General features: G+C 36.1%; 1 protein-coding gene, 1 long non-coding RNA gene and 1 other non-coding gene across 8 annotated transcripts; 1 reads left to right on the top strand and 2 right to left on the bottom strand.

Moving 5' to 3' along the window:
* Positions 1–2173: 2173 nt before the first annotated feature.
* On the top strand, positions 2174–8063 carry LOC121766520 (fatty acid amide hydrolase-like). Its single transcript, XM_042162778.1, has 19 exons — positions 2174–2510; positions 2774–2883; positions 4553–4613; positions 4797–5105; positions 5186–5263; positions 5332–5479; positions 5568–5680; positions 5749–5824; positions 5962–6033; positions 6099–6144; positions 6218–6292; positions 6360–6440; positions 6524–6627; positions 6708–6800; positions 6920–6988; positions 7056–7120; positions 7199–7260; positions 7352–7447; positions 7802–8063. The coding sequence occupies exons 1-19, from the start codon at positions 2411–2413 to the stop codon at positions 7862–7864; spliced, it is 1821 nt and encodes a 606-aa protein (XP_042018712.1). The 5' UTR covers positions 2174–2410; the 3' UTR covers positions 7865–8063.
* A 365-nt stretch (positions 8064–8428) lies between these two features.
* On the bottom strand, positions 8429–14283 carry LOC121766521. 6 transcript variants are annotated; one of them, XR_006043022.1, is made up of 7 exons: positions 14177–14272; positions 13995–14063; positions 13609–13804; positions 10822–11849; positions 9688–10223; positions 9047–9335; positions 8429–8788 (listed from the first exon to the last, which is right to left on the bottom strand). It is a non-coding gene; the product is annotated as an uncharacterized LOC121766521 (long non-coding RNA). The 6 variants fall into 6 exon arrangements; XR_006043023.1 differs by having other exon boundaries at positions 9683–10220; XR_006043018.1 differs by having other exon boundaries at positions 9688–10220.
* Positions 14284–15547: 1264 nt separating this feature from the next.
* TRNAS-GCU lies at positions 15548–15629 on the bottom strand. The gene has a single exon. It is a non-coding gene; the product is annotated as a tRNA-Ser (tRNA).
* Positions 15630–19056: the final 3427 nt, after the last annotated feature.

The raw sequence follows: 19056 nt of genomic DNA, 5'->3' as shown, positions 1-19056 counted from the left end.
CTTATGATTTTTAGAGATCAGTTGTTTGTTGTTTTGCTTTTGTAAATAGACTCAATAGAGTATATTGTTTTTGGATTTTTTTCTAGCTTGCTTCTTGTAGCCGGAGTCTTTTCTTTTTACTCCAAAAAAAAGACTACTTGCTTTTTTGCTTTTAAAAACAAATAAGGTGTTTCCTCAAAGGTATTGATAAAATGCAAACTCATATATTGTACAAACTCCAAACTTTTCAATACAGTGTCAACGCAACGTCAACACAATATCAACATAGTGTAAAATTTCAAGATTTTGATGTCAATATAATATCAATACAATGTCAACACAATATCAACACAATGTCAACACGGTGTCAACCGTTGACACTGTGTTGATATTCGGACCACTGAAAAATGTCAACATATTACAAAATAATAGCAACAGAAAATGTCAACACGGTGTCAACCGTTGACACTGTGTTGATATTTTCTGTTGATATTATTTTATAATATGTTGACATTTTTCAGTGGTCCGGATCATATTTTCATTTAGAGTTTGCATTTGATTACCTTCCGTTTGCTCAAAATATTAGATCCGCGTGAAAAGCATTTGGATCGTCCAAATATATCAATTATTAAATAGGTAATTGTTACTAAATTACGAAGTATATATATTCAAATTCTATTATGTTACAAATCTTTTAAAATTTAAATAAAAAATAATAAAGTTTTAATTTTTCTAAAGTGTATTATAGAGGCAAAGTTGAAAATGACGTAGTCAAAAATAAATTTTATGCTACATAAGACATGTAATATAAAATTAATTAACATAGGTTTACACTTTATTTTGCGCAACTAATTGACATTTGAGATAGTCAAAGGTTAATGAATGAAGTACTAACATCACTAAGTACGCTAGCTAGCATTAATCAACATAGATTTACATAATTAATCTACAATCACAATGGTCACTAATCTCTGTGCTAAAACTACTTTCTAGCAAGACTCTAGTATGAAAAAAAAAGTTTAAAGTTATCGTCTTTGACACTAAAGCAACTATATAAGCAAATATTTTTGTTGGTTAATTAATGATTACTGATGTATGAACTTTAACTTAAGATAAAAACTAAAGCAATAATTTTTTTTCATTCATCACGGTATATAGAAAATCAAACTCAAACTTTTCAGTAGCCCCCTCAAAAAATACTATAGTTTATTCAAATAATCAATGCATTAATAAGTGCTAAAGAAAAAATGGCTTTACCCCAATCTACGTTTCATAATTATTCACCAACACACACAGAAACAACTAAAACGGAACCGGGAAAAGTGTGCAACTTAATCACCTTCACTTGAAAAGGCTAATCTATTTTTATATACATCTCAAATCAAAGAATAGTAACAAATAATAATTCTATCAAATAAATAATGAATAGATAAATGCGACCAATTTCACTTTACCTTTTCCTACTTTCGCCTAATTGTCTTTATGCTCCTTCATTTTTAATGTTTTTCGTTTCTAGCCGTGGATGATGAAAAGCATTTAATTAGGTGTTGCCAAATTTTTTTGAAGTAGATGAGTTTTAATTTTTACCCAAAAAGGAGGTGAGCGGTGGAATTTGTAGCTGGGTAAATGTGAGAAGGTTGAATGTCAAAGTAGAATCTAGTATCATAATTGTAGTATTCAATAGATTATTCATATTGCTAGGTAATGTATTGATACTTATATTTAAAACGATATGGGCAACACCTTCTCAACCAAAACAACTCCACCAATTCACAATGAATTCATAAACATCATTAATGAGATCATGGAGAAATCAAATTTCCATGTCGTCTATGTCACAATATATATTTTCCATGTCACTATTAATTTATTATTTCAACTATATAGTAAGCTTTTATTACTAATAAAAATGCAAGTCTAAATTTTTTAGAGCCATAAATTATGAATTTATCGACTCTTGGACACTGTACACTTATAAATGCGTACTCACTCGAGATGACTCCAAACCTGAACTTATTAGTTAGAACAGAATTGTCTTATTAACGTCACTTAGCATAATATATGTTGAAGTTAGGTAGAATCGTGATTTCTAGAGAGAGGGGATAACTACTTGACTTAAATTTTTGTACCTTAAACATGAATTTAGTATATTTGATGGTGTTGTTTTTTTCTCAACACCCTCACACACATTAATATGCATGTGCCACACTTTACCTCCAACTTCTTATTCTTCATTTCATTGCCATCTCCGCCTCTCTCTATTTCTCTCTCTCCTTGATGTATCTATATTTATCTATTTATTTATTTATATAGTATATATATACCAACTGCAGCATCTTTTCCATCAAAACACACTATAGCTCTTGTTCTTGACAAACATTTTCATTATTTATACACTCACTTACAAAATCAATAGAGTAACTAAGGATATATGGGTATTTTCAAGGATAACGGCGTCGTTTACAAGGCTGCCGACGACATCGATCTCGGCCCCGACAGTGATGAGTTTTATCTCCGAGCCAATGTCAAAGGTTAGCTAAGTTTCAATTCAAACTATTGTGTGTGTGAAGTAGACAAGCTTAATTAGGGAATTTATGTAATAGTAACATAGTCAATTTTATGTGAAAAAAGACATATCTATATTATCAAGAATTATTATTTATCAATATTTACTTCATGCATGTTTACATGCATTGATCTCAAAGAGTAGGAAAATCAGTATATGGTTCATATTTTCATTTTTTTTCTCTTGAATTTAAGTTATTGATGGATGTACATACATATATGCATATAGCTCCTCGCATGGCTGGTCTCTTGGTGAAAGTGTTTGCTTGGTTGTTGGAGTCTCCAATTTTGGGAGGCATGTTACTCTACTTTCTCAAGAAGAACAATCTAATTCACAAGGTAATTCAATTTCTTGATTTCCTTATTGACTTTTTTGTTAGCTTATTTTTTAGACAAAGTCACCATAAAAATCATAAAATTTTGTCAAATTTTGGTCAATCCCACAAGTTTAAAAAATCGATGATATCATAATTTTAATATTTTCAGAATTGTCCCATTAATTTAGATTGGGGAGGGGAATTTGTATGATTTGGAAATTAAAATATTTTAGCTTTATTTTCATCCTAAAATCAATTATTTTTAGGAGTGATATACAAATTTGCAAAAAAAAACATGGATTTTAGAAGTTGAAACAAACTTAATTGAAAAGATATATAAATGACGTCTTTTTTAAAGTTGCAGGATTAACCACCCTTTGTAATTTTCCGACAATTTACCCTATTTTTTATGTAATTAATTATAGTATTACTAATTGTAAAATCCGATGTATGGAGGTGAAAAGGGCGTTTAACTTATTTTGTAGAAAAAGGGGATACCTATAACTATAAGCCGTATAAAAGCAAGGTCCCTTTCTAGAAGTCTCTATTACATTGGTTAGTTTGGAATGATAAAATTGGTATATACAATCATTAATTGAGTTGAAACAAACAATATTTTTTCATATATATAGTTAAAGTCACTTAATGGGTGAGTTTGTTGAAACCTAACAAGAAAAATGGTATCGAAATATTTGGTCCCTTCGATTGGTACTTGAATTGAAATTCTCAAATCAAAATTATTTCCGTTTGGTTTTTATATGAGCCATCAAGTTTAATTGTATAATACAGTAAGATTTTTTTTTATATAATTAGTTCTTCAATTCTCAATACTATTCGAATGCCAATCCATATATCTTCAATAATTCAAATTCTAAAAAGCATAACTCATGTTTCTTCTGGTACGAAATACTACATGATCTCCATTTGTTCCTAAATATACTAAATATTCCACTTTAATTCAACACGAATTTTAAGAAATACTCCGTATAAAAAAAAATATAAGGATAAAAATAATAAAAGTGAAATGTGGCATTTAATAGTAAGCATCCAAAAATAATAATATGGAATATTTAATAGTGGAATGAAATTTAATAGCGAAATAGAATTTTTAGCAAAGATATGGAATATAATAATGGGACGAAATAGTGTCTTCTTTTTAGGGAAATTAATAAATCCATATTTATCACTATATCACAAATGGGATTGTTGTACCACCCTTGTTTCGCTTAAGTGTGGGCCTACCACTATCAGTCATTTAATTTTATGGCGTATAGAAAGTTAAATTAAATTGCTGGAGTGTGAAAGCTAAAAATTTCCGTGCATCACGTAATTAAATACAAATAGATTTAATTAATATATATTAACTCTCAATTAATACTATTAACTATTCAAAATCCCTATAGGCTACAATGGAGTATAAAATTAAGAGAAATTGACAGCTTGTATTAAATGAATATAAAGTATCTACTTCATTTAAGTGCTCTTATATTAGTGGTAATGAAGTGAATCTCAATTTTTATTTCGTAACTATTAAACAAAAGTATTATAGGAGTATTTAATAATACAATGAATGTAATATTATTAATTTCTGGTCAATTTGATATGTTAATCTTGATAGATATCATATATGTTCACAATATAATTATTGGAATTTGTAACATATGTCTCAATATTATGGCTGCATTTCGCAGCTGGTCTCGTTTGCAGAGTTACAAGAAGAGCCACTTTTTGTTCCTTTGCATCCCCATCAAGGTTAGATGTACACTCACTTTTCCAAATTAAGATGACATAGAAAATGATTGGTTTGCCTGATATCATAAGGTTAATTATGCTTCGATTTTGAATGTATTTTGATTTTGCACACAAAATTAAATTCATTTAATTAGATGGCAACAACTCTTATAAAGATGAGAATTTAAATAGTCATATAAACAGGAGATGAGGAAAAGGAAACAATATACATACACCCCAATGCACCACCTCAAGAAAAAATTGAAGAAGCTGCAAAGTGTCTTGGATCATTCGAAAACGAACAAGAACCTAGGATTCCACAACCTAGTTTCCATCGTTGGACGCTTCTTGACTATGCCACGTCATACAAATCCGGGGAGACAACTCCTACAAAGGTTGCGGAGAGATTCATAGCTTGTGCTAAGGAATCATCGGATATGTCCTTCTTCATCAACTACTGCATCGACGACATTCTTAGTCAGGCTGCAGAATCAACTCTTCGCCATCAACGAGGTTATGAATTCATGCACAAGTAATTGATAATGAGTATATGAAAACATTTCTAGTTTTGCTTAATAGTATAGGATCTGCAGGAGAGGCGATATCCGTGTTAGATGGAGTTCCAGTAGCTGTTAAAGACGAGATCGATTGTATGCCATATCCAACTACAGGTTATTAACTAATTAGGCACTTTTTTTTAATTATGTCCATTTTTTGAAGTGCGAACAAAAATACATAGGAGGTACAAAATGGATGCAGAAAGTGAGGGAATGTAGAAACGACGCGTACTGCGTAAAGTGTCTCCGATCATGTGGTGCCATAATAGTTGGCAAAACAAATATGCATGAGCTTGGAGCTGGAATTAGTGGCATCAATCCTCATTATGGGTATATATATATATATGATACTGCATTTTCTCTTCCAATTAACTCTAATAAAAATACATGATATATAAGTGGTTGTGATTGATTACAGGGCTGCTAGAAACCCTTATAACAGAAGCAAGATTACTGGAGGATCTTCGAGTGGATCGGCTGCAGTGGTAGCAGCCGGATTATGCCCTCTCGCACTTGGTGTTGATGGAGGAGGTACCATTTTTCATATAAAGTGACTAAAATTTCAAGAATTTTCTATAATACACTTAGTTGTTTGGTAGGATCTGTAAGGCTTCCTGCAGCTCTTTGTGGCGTGGTTGGCTTCAAACCGACTTTTTCTCGTGTGCCTCATCAAGGGTAACAACGCACCGTGCCTATTTTTATTTTAGCTAGTTAAAGTTAGTGGTTCAAGTTAATAAATAAGGGTGTAGGATTGGAGAAATCCTAGTAATAAGGATAAAAATAGTGAAAAAGTTCTTTTGTATGATTTGCAGAGTTCTTCCCATAAACTACACAATAGGGATGGTTGGGATTCTTGCAGCAACAGTTGAAGATGCACTCATCGCGTAAGTTATTCGCATTTCTGCTGTCATTTTTATCTGGAAAACATTGACAGATGTTTAGCCTACAGTTATGCAGCCATTGCTGGAGCAGACGAGTCCGCCACTATTGCAGTGGTTAGTCCCTTTCGCATCTATTCTGCTTCCTTCTCCCATCTCTTCGTTCATGAAATCACTCCATCATGTGCAGCCCAGAGTAGGCCTGCCCTTGCTCAAATCTGCAAACTATATGTCTGATCACATCAAGATTGCAAGATATGGAAAGGTTTGTCACAATACAATATTTATTTTTATCTGTGGATGAAAACAGAGCTTATATATGGTTATTTTAGTGGTTCGATGACTGCACCGATGATATCAAAGCATGTTGCTCCAACGCTGTTGCTAAATTATCCGACAAATATGGATGGAAGGTAACTAACTATGAGTATATATGATCTCTATTATTTCATCATCTTTTTTTTAGACTAACTTCGATGGAGTTGGCTGCGTTAAGACTGTAGAGGTGACGATACCAGAAATAGAGGTGATGCGGTTATCGCATTACACAACAATCGGATCAGAATGTAGTAACTCAATCAAGAGCTACCTACAAAATGTGTGAGTATTTTTACTTAATTGTTGATAATCAAACTATATACTATGTAGATAGTAAAATAGAGACTATTTCATTGGAACAGGAACAAGGAAGAGATCGGGTGGGATGTGCGTGTAGGCCTTGCTGTATACGACTCCTTCGACAGCAATGAGTATCTAAATGCACAGAAAATGCGGTAACATCTTATCATATGTAACTTCCTCTAAAGATTCGTTTGACTGATGTTTGAGTTTTATCGATCATGTCAAGCTGACGATTCTAACATACTAGTTCATACATTGTATAACCACGCAGGAGACGTCAGCTGCAATTCCACGAGAAAATATTTTCTGTAGCAGATGTGATTGTTACTCCAACTGTAGGGTACGAAATTCATTCTCTCTTAGTTTATCTCTCTCGTGTCAAAGTAAACATAACATTTTGGTTACAGTGTGACTGCTTACACGATAAAGGATGACGCCATGAATACCGGTGAACTAGACTACATAAATGGAGGTATCAAATCTTATACACTATTTTGTTAAATTAGTAGTGAAAGAAGGTTATTAATTATGGATCATGGAATATTTGCAGCTGCATTAGTACGATATCAGATAGCTGGAAACTTTTTGGGACTACCTGCTGTCACTGTTCCTGTACTCATCAAATTTCTCACCTTTCTAATTAATTTGCCCAAATTTCATTCAGAATTAATGAATTTTTGTGACATTTATATTTTGACGGCAGGTTGGTTATGATAGCAATGGGTTGCCAATAGGGCTGCAGTTTATAGGGAAGCCATGGTCTGAGTCTTTGTTGATTTACATTGCATCTGCTATGCAAGTAAGTGTTTTTACACCAATTGTTACTCCCTCCGTCCACGAAAAATAATCTCATTTTGCCATTTTGGAATATGCACAAAAAATAGTCTCATTTCTAAAGATAGAAAGTTTTTCTCTCATACTTAACCACTTTTTCTCCTATCTCTCATGCTTTACTTACTTTTTCTCCATACCTCTACCTTTACCTAGTTTTTCTTCCTTCTCTCTTACTTTATCAATTTCTCATTAAAACTCGTGTCATCTACAAATGAGACTATTTTTTGTGGGCGGAGGGAGTTTATGTAAAGGGTAGCAGTTAAAAAACATAGGTTTAAATTTGTATATTTGTAAAAATTGGGTCTTTGATTCTGTGCAGGCACTATGTATATCAGGATGTAAGAAGCCAGAGGTGTTTTATGACATGCTGGCTAAGGAGTAAACTGTCTAAGTTTGTGCAACAAACGACAATGTAGTAACTGTTATGAACAATAAACATGATGCAATAATACCATCTCAGTAGAAGCTTCTCGCACTTGTCGAAGTGTTGGAGAGAAAATTGTCATATGGATTCATAGTATTTACTAGTGGCACAATAACCTCAGCCTATAAACAGTACAGTTTATCTGTAGAATTTTCAATGACATTGCCTAATGTGATCACATATGTATACCAAATATAGGAAACTGAGGAATACACAGTAGTAGAAATAGACCTACCTGAATGAGTAAACACTTCCGAGTGTCCCAATATGAGCAGCCTCCATTGCAGTTTTACGCTGAAGTCGGAATAATTAACTTGGATCTGAGCAAAGGCCAGATAAAAGGCCGTGGAGGCGATCCTTCATCAAAATAACATGCCATATGTTATCAATAGGATGGTTTGTCCTACTATTCCCTGTCGCGATACCCAGAGCCTTATTTGAGAAAGTCTCATATGCTAGAACACTATTGCTTGTTATGAACAATCAAACTCTATCTAAATCAGGAACTTTGCAACAAAAGCCTACCCACACATCTGAGATTTGATAGATTTGACCATGAAAACAGGACATGAACACTATTGCTTGTTATGAACAATCAAACTCTATCTAAATCAGGAACTTTGCAACAAAAGCCTGCCCACACATCTGAGATTTGATAGATTTGACCATGAAAACAGGACATGAACACTATTGCTTGTTATGAACAATCGAACTCTATCTAAATCAGGAACTTTGCAACAAAAGCCTACCCACACATCTGAGATTTGATAGATTTGACCATGAAAACAGGACATGCTTGTTTGAGATCACCGCCAACAGCTCCCTATGATCTGTTCTGCTGACTTGTTGGTTATCTTCAGCAGACCATCTTGAGGCCAACTCCTTACAAAACAAGTGACACACAGTTCAGTGCAAGTCAGAGCAGGGTTGTGCAGTAAAAAGTGCAATGTTGTGCAGTGCAAACATTCTCACATTTATCACAATAAGTGGTTTTATTTGAATCTATACCTATATAGATATATTCTTGTAGATATAATAGTACTACTCTATAATAGGGAATCTATATTTTGTAAACAAGACAAATTTTACACCAACATATAACCACAACAGTTGTAGTAGTCTTCTTCAATGGCGGCCTACCCTTTATTGTCGACCACCATTGCTGACAACTGCTCCTCGAATTGATCCTCCTTCAATTTGATGTTCAAGTGGAACCATCTCATTGTTGGAAATCAATTTCTCTGGTTTTTGGTGTGGAATCGATTTCTTCGTCTCCGCCCTTCTTCTTCTTTGCTTTATCTAGATAGCACGCATCACCATTCCATCAACAACAAACTCATTCAAACACTCGTCCACAATACTACCACCATTGCCTCCACCCCTATTCTTCAATACTTCTATTCTCCATTCTCCAGCAATTCCATGGCACCTTTGAAAATAATGAATTCTTGCTTTGAAGACTAGATGTTTACACATAATGTTCAAATAAAAATGTTTTAAAAATAAGAATGGTAGAACTGATTGCACACTGCGCTTATATGCACTAAAGTGTAAAGTATATGCGCTGATATGCACTAAATGGATAAATATATAAACTAATATGCATTAAATGTGTAAAAAATTTGCACTAACTAATCTTCAAAATGAAAACATGATAATCAGCTTTAAAAGGAATAATATTGATAATAGGTTATAAGAAGATATTATATGAAATCAAACAAAGTTCTGCTCCAAATAAACTCATTTATATAATTCAATTTTCTATTTAAAGCTAACCTCACCGTTGTCATGGCGCTCGTGTTGGCTTCCCCATCCTCTTCGTTTAAATCCAGATTCAGATCAATTTCTCTGGTTTTTGGTGTGGAATCGATTTCATCGTCTCCTCCCCCTCATGCCTACATCCGCCATGAATGCCTCTGATTCAACCACGTTAACCACTTTGTGTAAGACTGTGTACAATCTTTGGGCAAGTGAAGTGCATTAATAGAACTCCTAGTTGTTCATGCTCTTAGACAACACAATCTTGAATGGCATTGCATAATAGTACAATCATGCAGTCGTCATCCTCTTCTTCATTGATGTCCTTCCCCTTGTCGTTAACCACCATCCCTGACAACTGCTCCTCGAATTGATCCTCCTTCAATTCGATGTTCAAATCGAACCATCTCATTGTTTCAAATCAATTTCTCTGGTTTTTGGTGTGGAATCGATTTCTTCGTCTCCAACCTTCTGCTTTGCTTTATCCAGATAGCACTCATCACCATTCCCATCAACTACAAACTCATTCAAACACTCCACCATACTACCACCAACCCTTCTTGTTCAAATAAAAATGTTTTAAAAATAAGAATGGTAGAACTGATTGCTCACTGCACTTATATGCACTAAGGTGTAAAGTATATGCGCTGATATGCACTAAATGGATAAATATATAAACTAATATGCACTGAATGTTTGAATGTACAAAAAATTTGCACCAACTAAACTTCAAAATAAAAGCATGATAATGTGCTCTGAAAGGAATAATATTGATGGATGGTTTCTAAGAAGACATATATGAAATCAAACAAAGTTCTCGCTCCAATTAAACTACTTTATTTACTTCAATTTTCTATTTAAAGCTAAAACTCATTTACACCTAAAGCCAAAAGTCTTTTAGTTTTATATCTCCAAACGAACGCAGTTTAGCCATTGCGCTTACCAGGCCACAAAAATCCAATCCTCGTTGCAATGCCAACTCTTTAAGAGCACAAACTTCAATGGCATTGCCTAATGTGATTTTTTTCATAACAAAATAGGAAATTGATGAATACACAGTACATGAACTATACCAACTTTAATGGCATTGCCTAATGTGATTTTTTGCATGACAAAATAGGAAATTGATGACTACACAGTAAAGGAACTAGACCAACCTGAGCGCAAAATGGATATCAGCGAACATGGAGTCATGGAAGAAGGGGGGGGGAAGCTTCTCGAATCGATCCTCCTTTACATCGAACCATCGCATAGTTTTTGTGGCGCTCGTGCTGGCTTCCTCGGCCTCTTCGTTTAAATTCAAATCAATTTCTCAGGTTTTTGGTGTGGAATCGATTTCTTCATCTCCGCCCCCTCTTGTCCACCTCCACCTTGAACGCCTCTGCTTCAACCACCTTAACCACTGTGTAAGACACCACTCTTTGTAATAGTGTGTGCAATCTTTGTGCAAGTGAAGTTCACTACTACTACTAGTACTCCTAGTTGCTCATGCTCTTAGACCGCACATTTTGAATGGCATCGCCTAATAGTACAACCTCCAACGGCCTCTGCCTAGAAAATCTTTAATTGCACAATATTGATTGGCATTGCCCAATGTGATTATATGTATACTACATATAGGAAATTGATGAATACACAGTGAAGGAAATAGACCAACGTGAAGGAGCAAATACTTCAATTTTCCAATGTGAGCAGCCTCAATTGGAGTTTCATGCTATTAAAAGACTTGGAAATGACGCCTTTTATTGGTCCTCTTGGCGTATTCTGTGCTGTCCGGGTAATTCACCCTTCAATCTTCTTATAACAACATGCTACACCTCAAGTTTGAAGTTATGACACAAGTGCGCAACCAAGCTAGCAAACTGAAAGACACTGAGTAGGAGAAGCTCTAGACGTTCTCTGGCGGCATTAGAAGACAGGGCAGAAGCAAGACCTTCCTTCCAATAGAAGAGCTTGCGTGAAGCCCTTCCGCCTCTCCACCATGACAAACTCTCCCATTGCTCCTCCTTTGGAGTTGGGGCAATTTCGTTTGCGTTTGCCCCTTCTACCTTTGGGTATTTGCGGCACTCGCTGTGGCCTGTGTACATCTTCTCACAATGTGAGAAGCTGAGCCAATCGTCGCTGCAGAATCGACACTCTTTGTCCCTTCCGCATACTTTGCATGGCGGTGTAGATTCGACTCCATCTGATTGATGCCAAAAAAACCATAGCTAATTAGACAGACATTACAAAGTTATGGTTTGATGCAAATTTTTAAGAAAATCCAAATCATGTCCACACTCATTGAGTTATGATACTAAAACAAGATCTACTAACATAAAATTACAATCTCAGTTTTATTTCTAGACACTAATTAACCAGAAATTATTGAATTCTATTGTTTTGGAAACTGGCATTGCTACTTTAATCTTGATATCTTTCACCTACTTTCTCTAGCAATTCCATGACATCTTTGAGAATGATCTGGTTTCTCACTTTGGAGACATGATTTATTGATTATAAAATAATTATATATGCACTAAATTGTAAAATATAAGGACTGATATGCACTAAATGGATAAATATATGCACTGATATGCGCTGAATGTAAACGGTATTGTTTTGGTCTTAGGTTTTAAAAAGATAAAAAAGCTTGGGCAGAGTTGAAATGCTAATAAAGTAAAAAGGACACTCACAAAATGGTGTGAATTGAAAAGTGATTGCTCAAACACGCTAAAACACACACCCTCTTTTTATGTTATTTTCTGAGCTATCAGTCTCTCTATCTCTCCAAAGAATCTCCCTGAATATGAGAAGAAACGGCGTCTCGCTTTTCAAGTGTGATGGCGTAATTTACATCGCACCACTAACCAAATGTGAGTTATGATACTATTACAAGATCTACTAACATTAAATTCCAATCTCGGTCTTATTTCTAGACACTAATTAACATAGAAAGTATTAAATTCTACGATTGTTTTAGAAACTGGCATTGCTACTTTAATCTTGAAATCATTCACCTACTCTCTCCGGAAATTCCATGACATCTTTGAGAATAATATGATTTTTCGATCTGAAGACATTATTTATTGATTATTAAATAATTTCATATGCACTAAAGTGTAAAATATATGCAACGAGATGCGCTGAACATATAAAATATCTGCACAAATCGATCTTAAGAAAGATGATAATGTGCTTTGAAAGGAATATTATTGAATGAATAGAGTTCTCACTCAAACAAATTCAATTTTTTGGAGTACGCGTTAGGCTATCGGCGAACTGCTAGGAGAAGCCTACAAATTCAATATTTTAAGGTTATTTAATTAAAGGTAAAGAGATGGAGTTTAATTATTAGAGAGCTTTCTAGTCTTGAGTTTTCTTCCAATTACAAAGTTTTAGGTTTTAGTTCCATATTTGGTACAAAAGCGTATATGTTTCGATGAAAGGAATTAACGACAGAGTTTTGAGGCCTTCTGATATTAAAAAATATATAAAGGCCCAAGCGGTGGGTGGCTATTTTGATGACATATAAAAAATAATAATATCGTTTTGTCCTTATGTTTTAATAGAGTATAAAAGGCTGGTAAAGCCGTTTGCAATTATCTAAAAATAAAAAAGAGAAAATGAAAACAGAAAACTTTGTCATTTTGGCTTTAGGTTTAAATAGAAATATAGAGGAGAGGCTACATTTTATCGCCATTTTGATGATATAGCAAAATAGGAAAAGATTTAAAGACCAAACGACGTCGTTTTACCTTATGTTTTAAAAAATAAAAAAAAAAGGCTCGGGCAGCACTACAAGGCGCTTCCCGATCCATACAGATCCAACTATAGTAAGATTGCAACTAATGACATCTGCCTAGAAACTATTTTTCATCACAATATTCACTGGCATTGCTTAATGTGATCATGTGTACCAAATATAGGAAATTGAAGAATACACACTAAAGGAATAGACCAACCTGAACGAGCAAGTAATTCAAGTTTCCAACATGAGCAGCCTACATCGCAGTTTCACGACAACAGCAGGCGTAACTTGGATATGACCAGAGGCAAGATAAAAGGCGGTGGAGGATGATAACCACGTGAAATTCTTTGTGGACTCCAAAGTGAGTAGCAAGAGATCCCATTACTCCAGGAGCAATACTCTGTATAAGCCTATCCAACGATTACAATTATATCTCTAATATGAGTATATAAGATGACACATTTCAATTCTAAAAATTTATCAAATAAACCATAGAAGATGAAAGCAACAACCAAACGACACTACACTAAGTATTTGGATTCTAAAAGCAACAACCCAACTAATTTGATTTAGAGAAATCAAAATAACTTGTACTATTACCCTAAATATGTTGGATTTGCATGCGTGTCTTAATTGTGTCAATCGCCCCACATAAAAACTCCATCCACACTACAAAAGTTTAATGTTGGCAATTAATCAAACAACTCTTGCGATATTTCAAAATAGTAGGAGTAGTATAATTCGTTCATCAAACAATCACTTTCATCTGAAAATAATCTTACCAAAGAATTGATTGTGGTTGATTCGGCTGAGCGTGAGTGGTTTTCCGATTTCGCAGATGGTGGAGTGGTCGGCCGTGGAAGCTCACTAGGGCTTATCCTTCTTATTTTTTCTTAAGAGTAAAGGCCAAAATTGGTCCTGAACATATAACCATTTTACGATTTTGGTCCTAAACATTATCTTTTGAATTTTTTGGTCCTGCACATATGGACATTTGATCATTTTGGTCCTCCGTCAATATTTCCGTTAAAAACTAACGGTCAACATTATCTTTTGGATTTTTTGGTCCTGAACATATGGACATTTGATCATTTTGGTCCTGCACATATGGAATTTTGATCATTTTGGTCCTCCGTCAACATTTTCGTTAAAAACTAACGGTCAACGGCCGATTTTTGACTAAAACAATGGGTTGGGTCGGGTCGTGTTTGGGTCGGGTTGGGTTACACGTTAAGAAAAAAATAATATTTTCTTAAAATCTAAGCATAATATTTTCGTTAAAATCTAAGGATAATATTCTTAAAAAATTAATTAATATTTTTTAATTAATAAAATTAAAGTATAGTATTTTTTAATTAATTTTTTCTTGAATTTGAAGAAAATATTATGCTTAGATTTTATTAAAAATAATTTTTTAATTATTTAATTTTATTATATAGATTTAATATTGATATACTTTAATTTTATTATTTTGATTAAAAAATGATTATTTTAATTTGGTAATTTTTTATTTTATTGTGTAATATCATGTTTAAATCGTATAATAAGATCATGTTTTAGTCGTTATAATATTTTTAATCAACAAAAATAACTAAAAATTACACTTTTATAATTTTTTAATTAATAAAAAATAATTATTTTTTTTCTTAACGTGTAACCCAAACCCGACCCAAACACGACCCGACCCAACCCATTGTTTTAGCCAAAAATCGGCCGTTGACCGTTAGTTTTTAACGAAAATGTTGACGGAGGACCAAAATGATCAAAATTCCATATGTGCAGGACCAAAATGATCAAATATCCATATGTGCAGGACCAAAAAATCCAAAAGATAATGTTGACCGTTAGTTTTTAACGAAAATGTTGACGGGGGACCAAAATGATCAAATTTCCATATGTGCAGGACCAAAATGATCAAATGTCCATATGTGCAGGACCAAAAAATCCAAAAGATAATGTTTATGACCAAAATCGTAAAATGGCTATATGTTCAGGACCAATTTTGGCCTTTACTCTTTTCTTAATTTAATTTAATATGCTCCAACATAAAGATTGATATTGGAGTATAATTTAGATAATTAAATTAATTTAAATTTCTTATTTTAAGAGGTGAGGATATTTCGGTGATTTGTAAATAGAGAAAAAAAAAACAACGTCGCCTGAGTGATTCGAACACTCGCGGGGAAACCCCATGTACTTAGCAGGCACACGCCTTAACCACTCGGCCAAAGCGACGATTTGTTCTGTCATGCTCTATAAATTTAATATAACTAGAGTGTCTAGGATTCTGATTCTTCATCATGCATGCTCGTGAAGGTAAAGTTAAGATATTATAAGTGCAAACTCATATCATGTGCCAAAACAAGACAAGTTTGAAAAATTGTGTTACGTCATGGAAGCCTCAATGCGCATATATGATTTTGTAAAAATGATAATTTGGGTAAAATATTGCCCACTTTACATTGCAAAGAGTGCATGTGTAGAGTGATGTATTGCATATGGATTGGATAAAAGTTTTGTAGCATCTATTCCAACTTGGAATTTGCAGCACAACATGGTTCTTCAAGTCAAGCTTCCTCTTCTTTAGGACCCAGCGGTGGTCGACGTCGACGTTATCGTCTTCTGGCGGCGAGGAGACTGATGATTTGGCGAATTTTTGATGGGAATAAATGCAAGTAATAAATGAAGATCACAACACTGAAAATTACGTGGTTCGATTTACTGAGGTAAATCTACGTCCACGGGAAGAATAGAGAGCAAATTTGTATTGCTTGATCTCTTACAGATTACAATGCTGATTTGCTATATGAGATTCAGGATCTAGAGAACTTAACCCTGGTCTATCTGATCTAAGTTCTATTTATACATTCGAACTAAGATCGTGGTTTGCAGCCCTGGTAGGGGGGTTGATAACTGCTTAATACCACTAAATAGATCGTGGGTGTAATGGAGGTCGTGGAGATCCTGCATGGGTCCACTATCTCCTTGTTCGGTCGAATACTGAGACCGAACTGCTGAACTTTGCCGATCAGCTTTTGCCGATCTGAGAGTTGAGCTCGATTGGTCGGCTTTTACCGAGCTATAGGCTGTGACCGAACTCTTTGGTTGTGCCGAACTGATACTACCGAGCTATAGGCTGTGACCGAACTCTTTGGTTGTGCCGAACTGATACTCTTTCTTGGGTTTTGGGCTGATGGGCCGTCACTGCTATCGGGCTCGCAATTATTGTTTAGTTGTTTAGTTCGTATCCCATCACCACCCCCCCGAAAAGCGAAGTGAATCACTTCGGCATTTTGGATAAGTGTAAGGGGGAGGCTGACGTCAGGGGACGTGCTCTGCACGTGTCTGCATTAAATGTGACAGCAAATCCGGCCAGAGAACCCAGAAAAAGTGGGATTTGAAACGGTGCGACGAATTTGAAACGCCTCTGCGAATCTGATAAATATTTTCTTTCTTCATCATTGGAAAACTTTTGCGATTATTTCTTCTGCATTCTCTCTCTTTTTCGTAAAATTTTCTTCCGCTTCTTCAAGAATTTCTTCAGAGACTTTCGACCATCAAAGAGTAAGAATCATGTCTTCTTCTTCTGAAACTGTTTCTGAATCAGGTAGTGGTAGGAAGGAGGGTAAGGGATCTTCTGGCCGGAAAAAGTCCGGGGAGAAGACGGTAGAATATTTTCACAGCATTTTGAGTAAGGATACTGTGATATCCTTACACAGAAAATATTTTCTTCCTGGGGGGTTAGTGGTGATTCCCGACGACACTCATAGGGCTAACTCGCCGCCGGAGGGTTATGCCACCGTTTACGAAGCCTGCTTAGAATGCGGGCTTCGTTTCCCTCTTCCCCCTGCCTTTGTAGAGCTTCTTGATTTTTTTCAACTTCCTTTAGGTCAGGTGACTCCAAATTCTTGGAGGCACTTATCGGCCTTTGCTGCCGAGCTGCGTAGACTAGAAAAGGATCTGTCTCTGAGGGCAATCCTTAATTTCTTTCAGTTTAAGAGAAAGGGATCCTGGTTTTACTTGATCCCTTTACAGCCCTTCAGAGCATTCTGTAAAACCAAATGGCCGAAGTGGCAAAATCGTTTCTTTTTTTACAATAGGACAGCGACTCCGGACTTTTCCTGGAGAGGGCCGAAGTCCGTAATTCCTCATCCTCGGGTAGAACCGTTGGACGAGCTCGAGGGCGAGCTCAATAAGATTCCCATGATTAGGAAACAGTATTTGGAATCTGAGCTCGTCAAGGGTGACTTCGTGTTCGACTCCTCGTCTTCGGACGAAGAGACTGAGGGTGAGGATTTCTTTTTTATGCTTTACTGCTTTAGCGGCGAAAACTAACTTTGTTTTCTTGCTTTTTGGCAGTGAACATGCTAAGCAGGCTTGGTCGCAAATCCTCCGAATCAAAGGAGCCGGAGAAACAGAAAACCACCAGCTCGGCGTCTGATGCCGAGAAGAATCCGAAGAGGCAGAAGACCTCTTCGAGTCAGTCTTCGGATCCAAAAAAGCCGGGATCGACCTCGGCAAGGGGGAAGGCGAAGACTCAGAAACCCCCAAAAGCGCCAGAGAGAGACATTGTCCAGGGGGATGTTGGATCAGGAGTGGTTACGGCCACTTCGGAACATATCTCTGAGCCCTTTTTATGGCCAAAGGACTTTGTAGAGGTGAATTTTCTTCTTGATTTTCTGGCTTTGCTTCTTTCCTATATTTTTTTTGTGGCCCCTCTGTTGACTTTTTCCTTTTTCCATTTTCAGAGGAACAATATGCTCTGCAAACTCGTCACAGTTGAACTCTCTAAAGCGTCCAGCGATTATGATGAGATGCAGAGGAATTTGAATGCTGCTCGTCACCAAGCCGAACAGGCTCGGGCAGACTTTGAGAGGGCAAGGGCCGCTATGATCTCGGCTCAGGATGAAGCCCAGCGTGCCAAAGACCAGCTCATCATCCAGAGAGAGCGGTCGAAACAGAGGGAGGCGGCTGCCGTGGTTGCTCAGGGGGAGGCTCTCCGTGTTTACACGGAGAAACTCTTTTTGAGCAATCAATTTTCGGCCCTTATCGGTGATCTGCTGAAATTGATGACCGATAATGCTGAGCAGGAACCCGAAGTCGTCTTGCCGCTGTATGGCCGAGAGATTGCAGCGCGTCTCCAGAGTCTGCCGCTCCTTGAGGAGCTTGCGTCTTCATCGGTCCTGCCTTCTGCTGAACGAGTCCGTAATTGCCGTGCTGACCGTGACGAGAACATGGAGGCCATCTTTGCCTCCTTGGGGCCTGTTTCACCCGCTTCAATTTTCAAAGAAGAGGGTGAGCAGGAAAATGAGGCCGGCAAGGAGACCGAGCAGAAGGATCAGCAGACCGGCGACGGGCACGCCGAGCAAGAGGTGCAGCAGATCGGCGATGGGGGCGCCGAGCAGGAGGGAGGGAGGAGGGAGGCCGAGGCTGAGACCGAGGTCGACAAGGAGAAAGAAGCTGAAACCCACAGGGAAGCCGGAGACGAAACTGGCGAAGTATGATTTCGTCTCCCTTCTCTTAGTTTAGTTTCTTTCTTTCTATTTGTAAAATGGCCTTGAAGCCCTCCTTGTGTAAATTTTTTCTTGTGAATGAAAAAAATTCTTCTTTCTACACTCGTGTCTTCCTTATAGCTCTTCTTAATCTCTTTTACTCCTATTGT

The sequence above is a fragment of the Salvia splendens genome, chromosome 15 (genome assembly GCF_004379255.2).
Source record: "Salvia splendens isolate huo1 chromosome 15, SspV2, whole genome shotgun sequence".
Lineage (NCBI taxonomy): Eukaryota > Viridiplantae > Streptophyta > Magnoliopsida > Lamiales > Lamiaceae > Salvia > Salvia splendens.
This window is presented reverse-complemented; position numbering and strand designations above follow the sequence as displayed.

Bases quoted from the DNA above. Each gene is read 5' to 3' on its own strand.
- LOC121766520 (XM_042162778.1), top strand. From the start codon at position 2,411: ATGGGTATTTTCAAGGATAACGGCGTCGTTTACAAGGCTGCCGACGAC. The intron at 5,106-5,185 runs GTTATGAATTCA...TAGGATCTGCAG, and splicing joins AACTCTTCGCCATCAACGAG to GAGAGGCGATATCCGTGTTA. The intron at 5,681-5,748 runs GTACCATTTTTC...GTTGTTTGGTAG, and splicing joins ACTTGGTGTTGATGGAGGAG to GATCTGTAAGGCTTCCTGCA.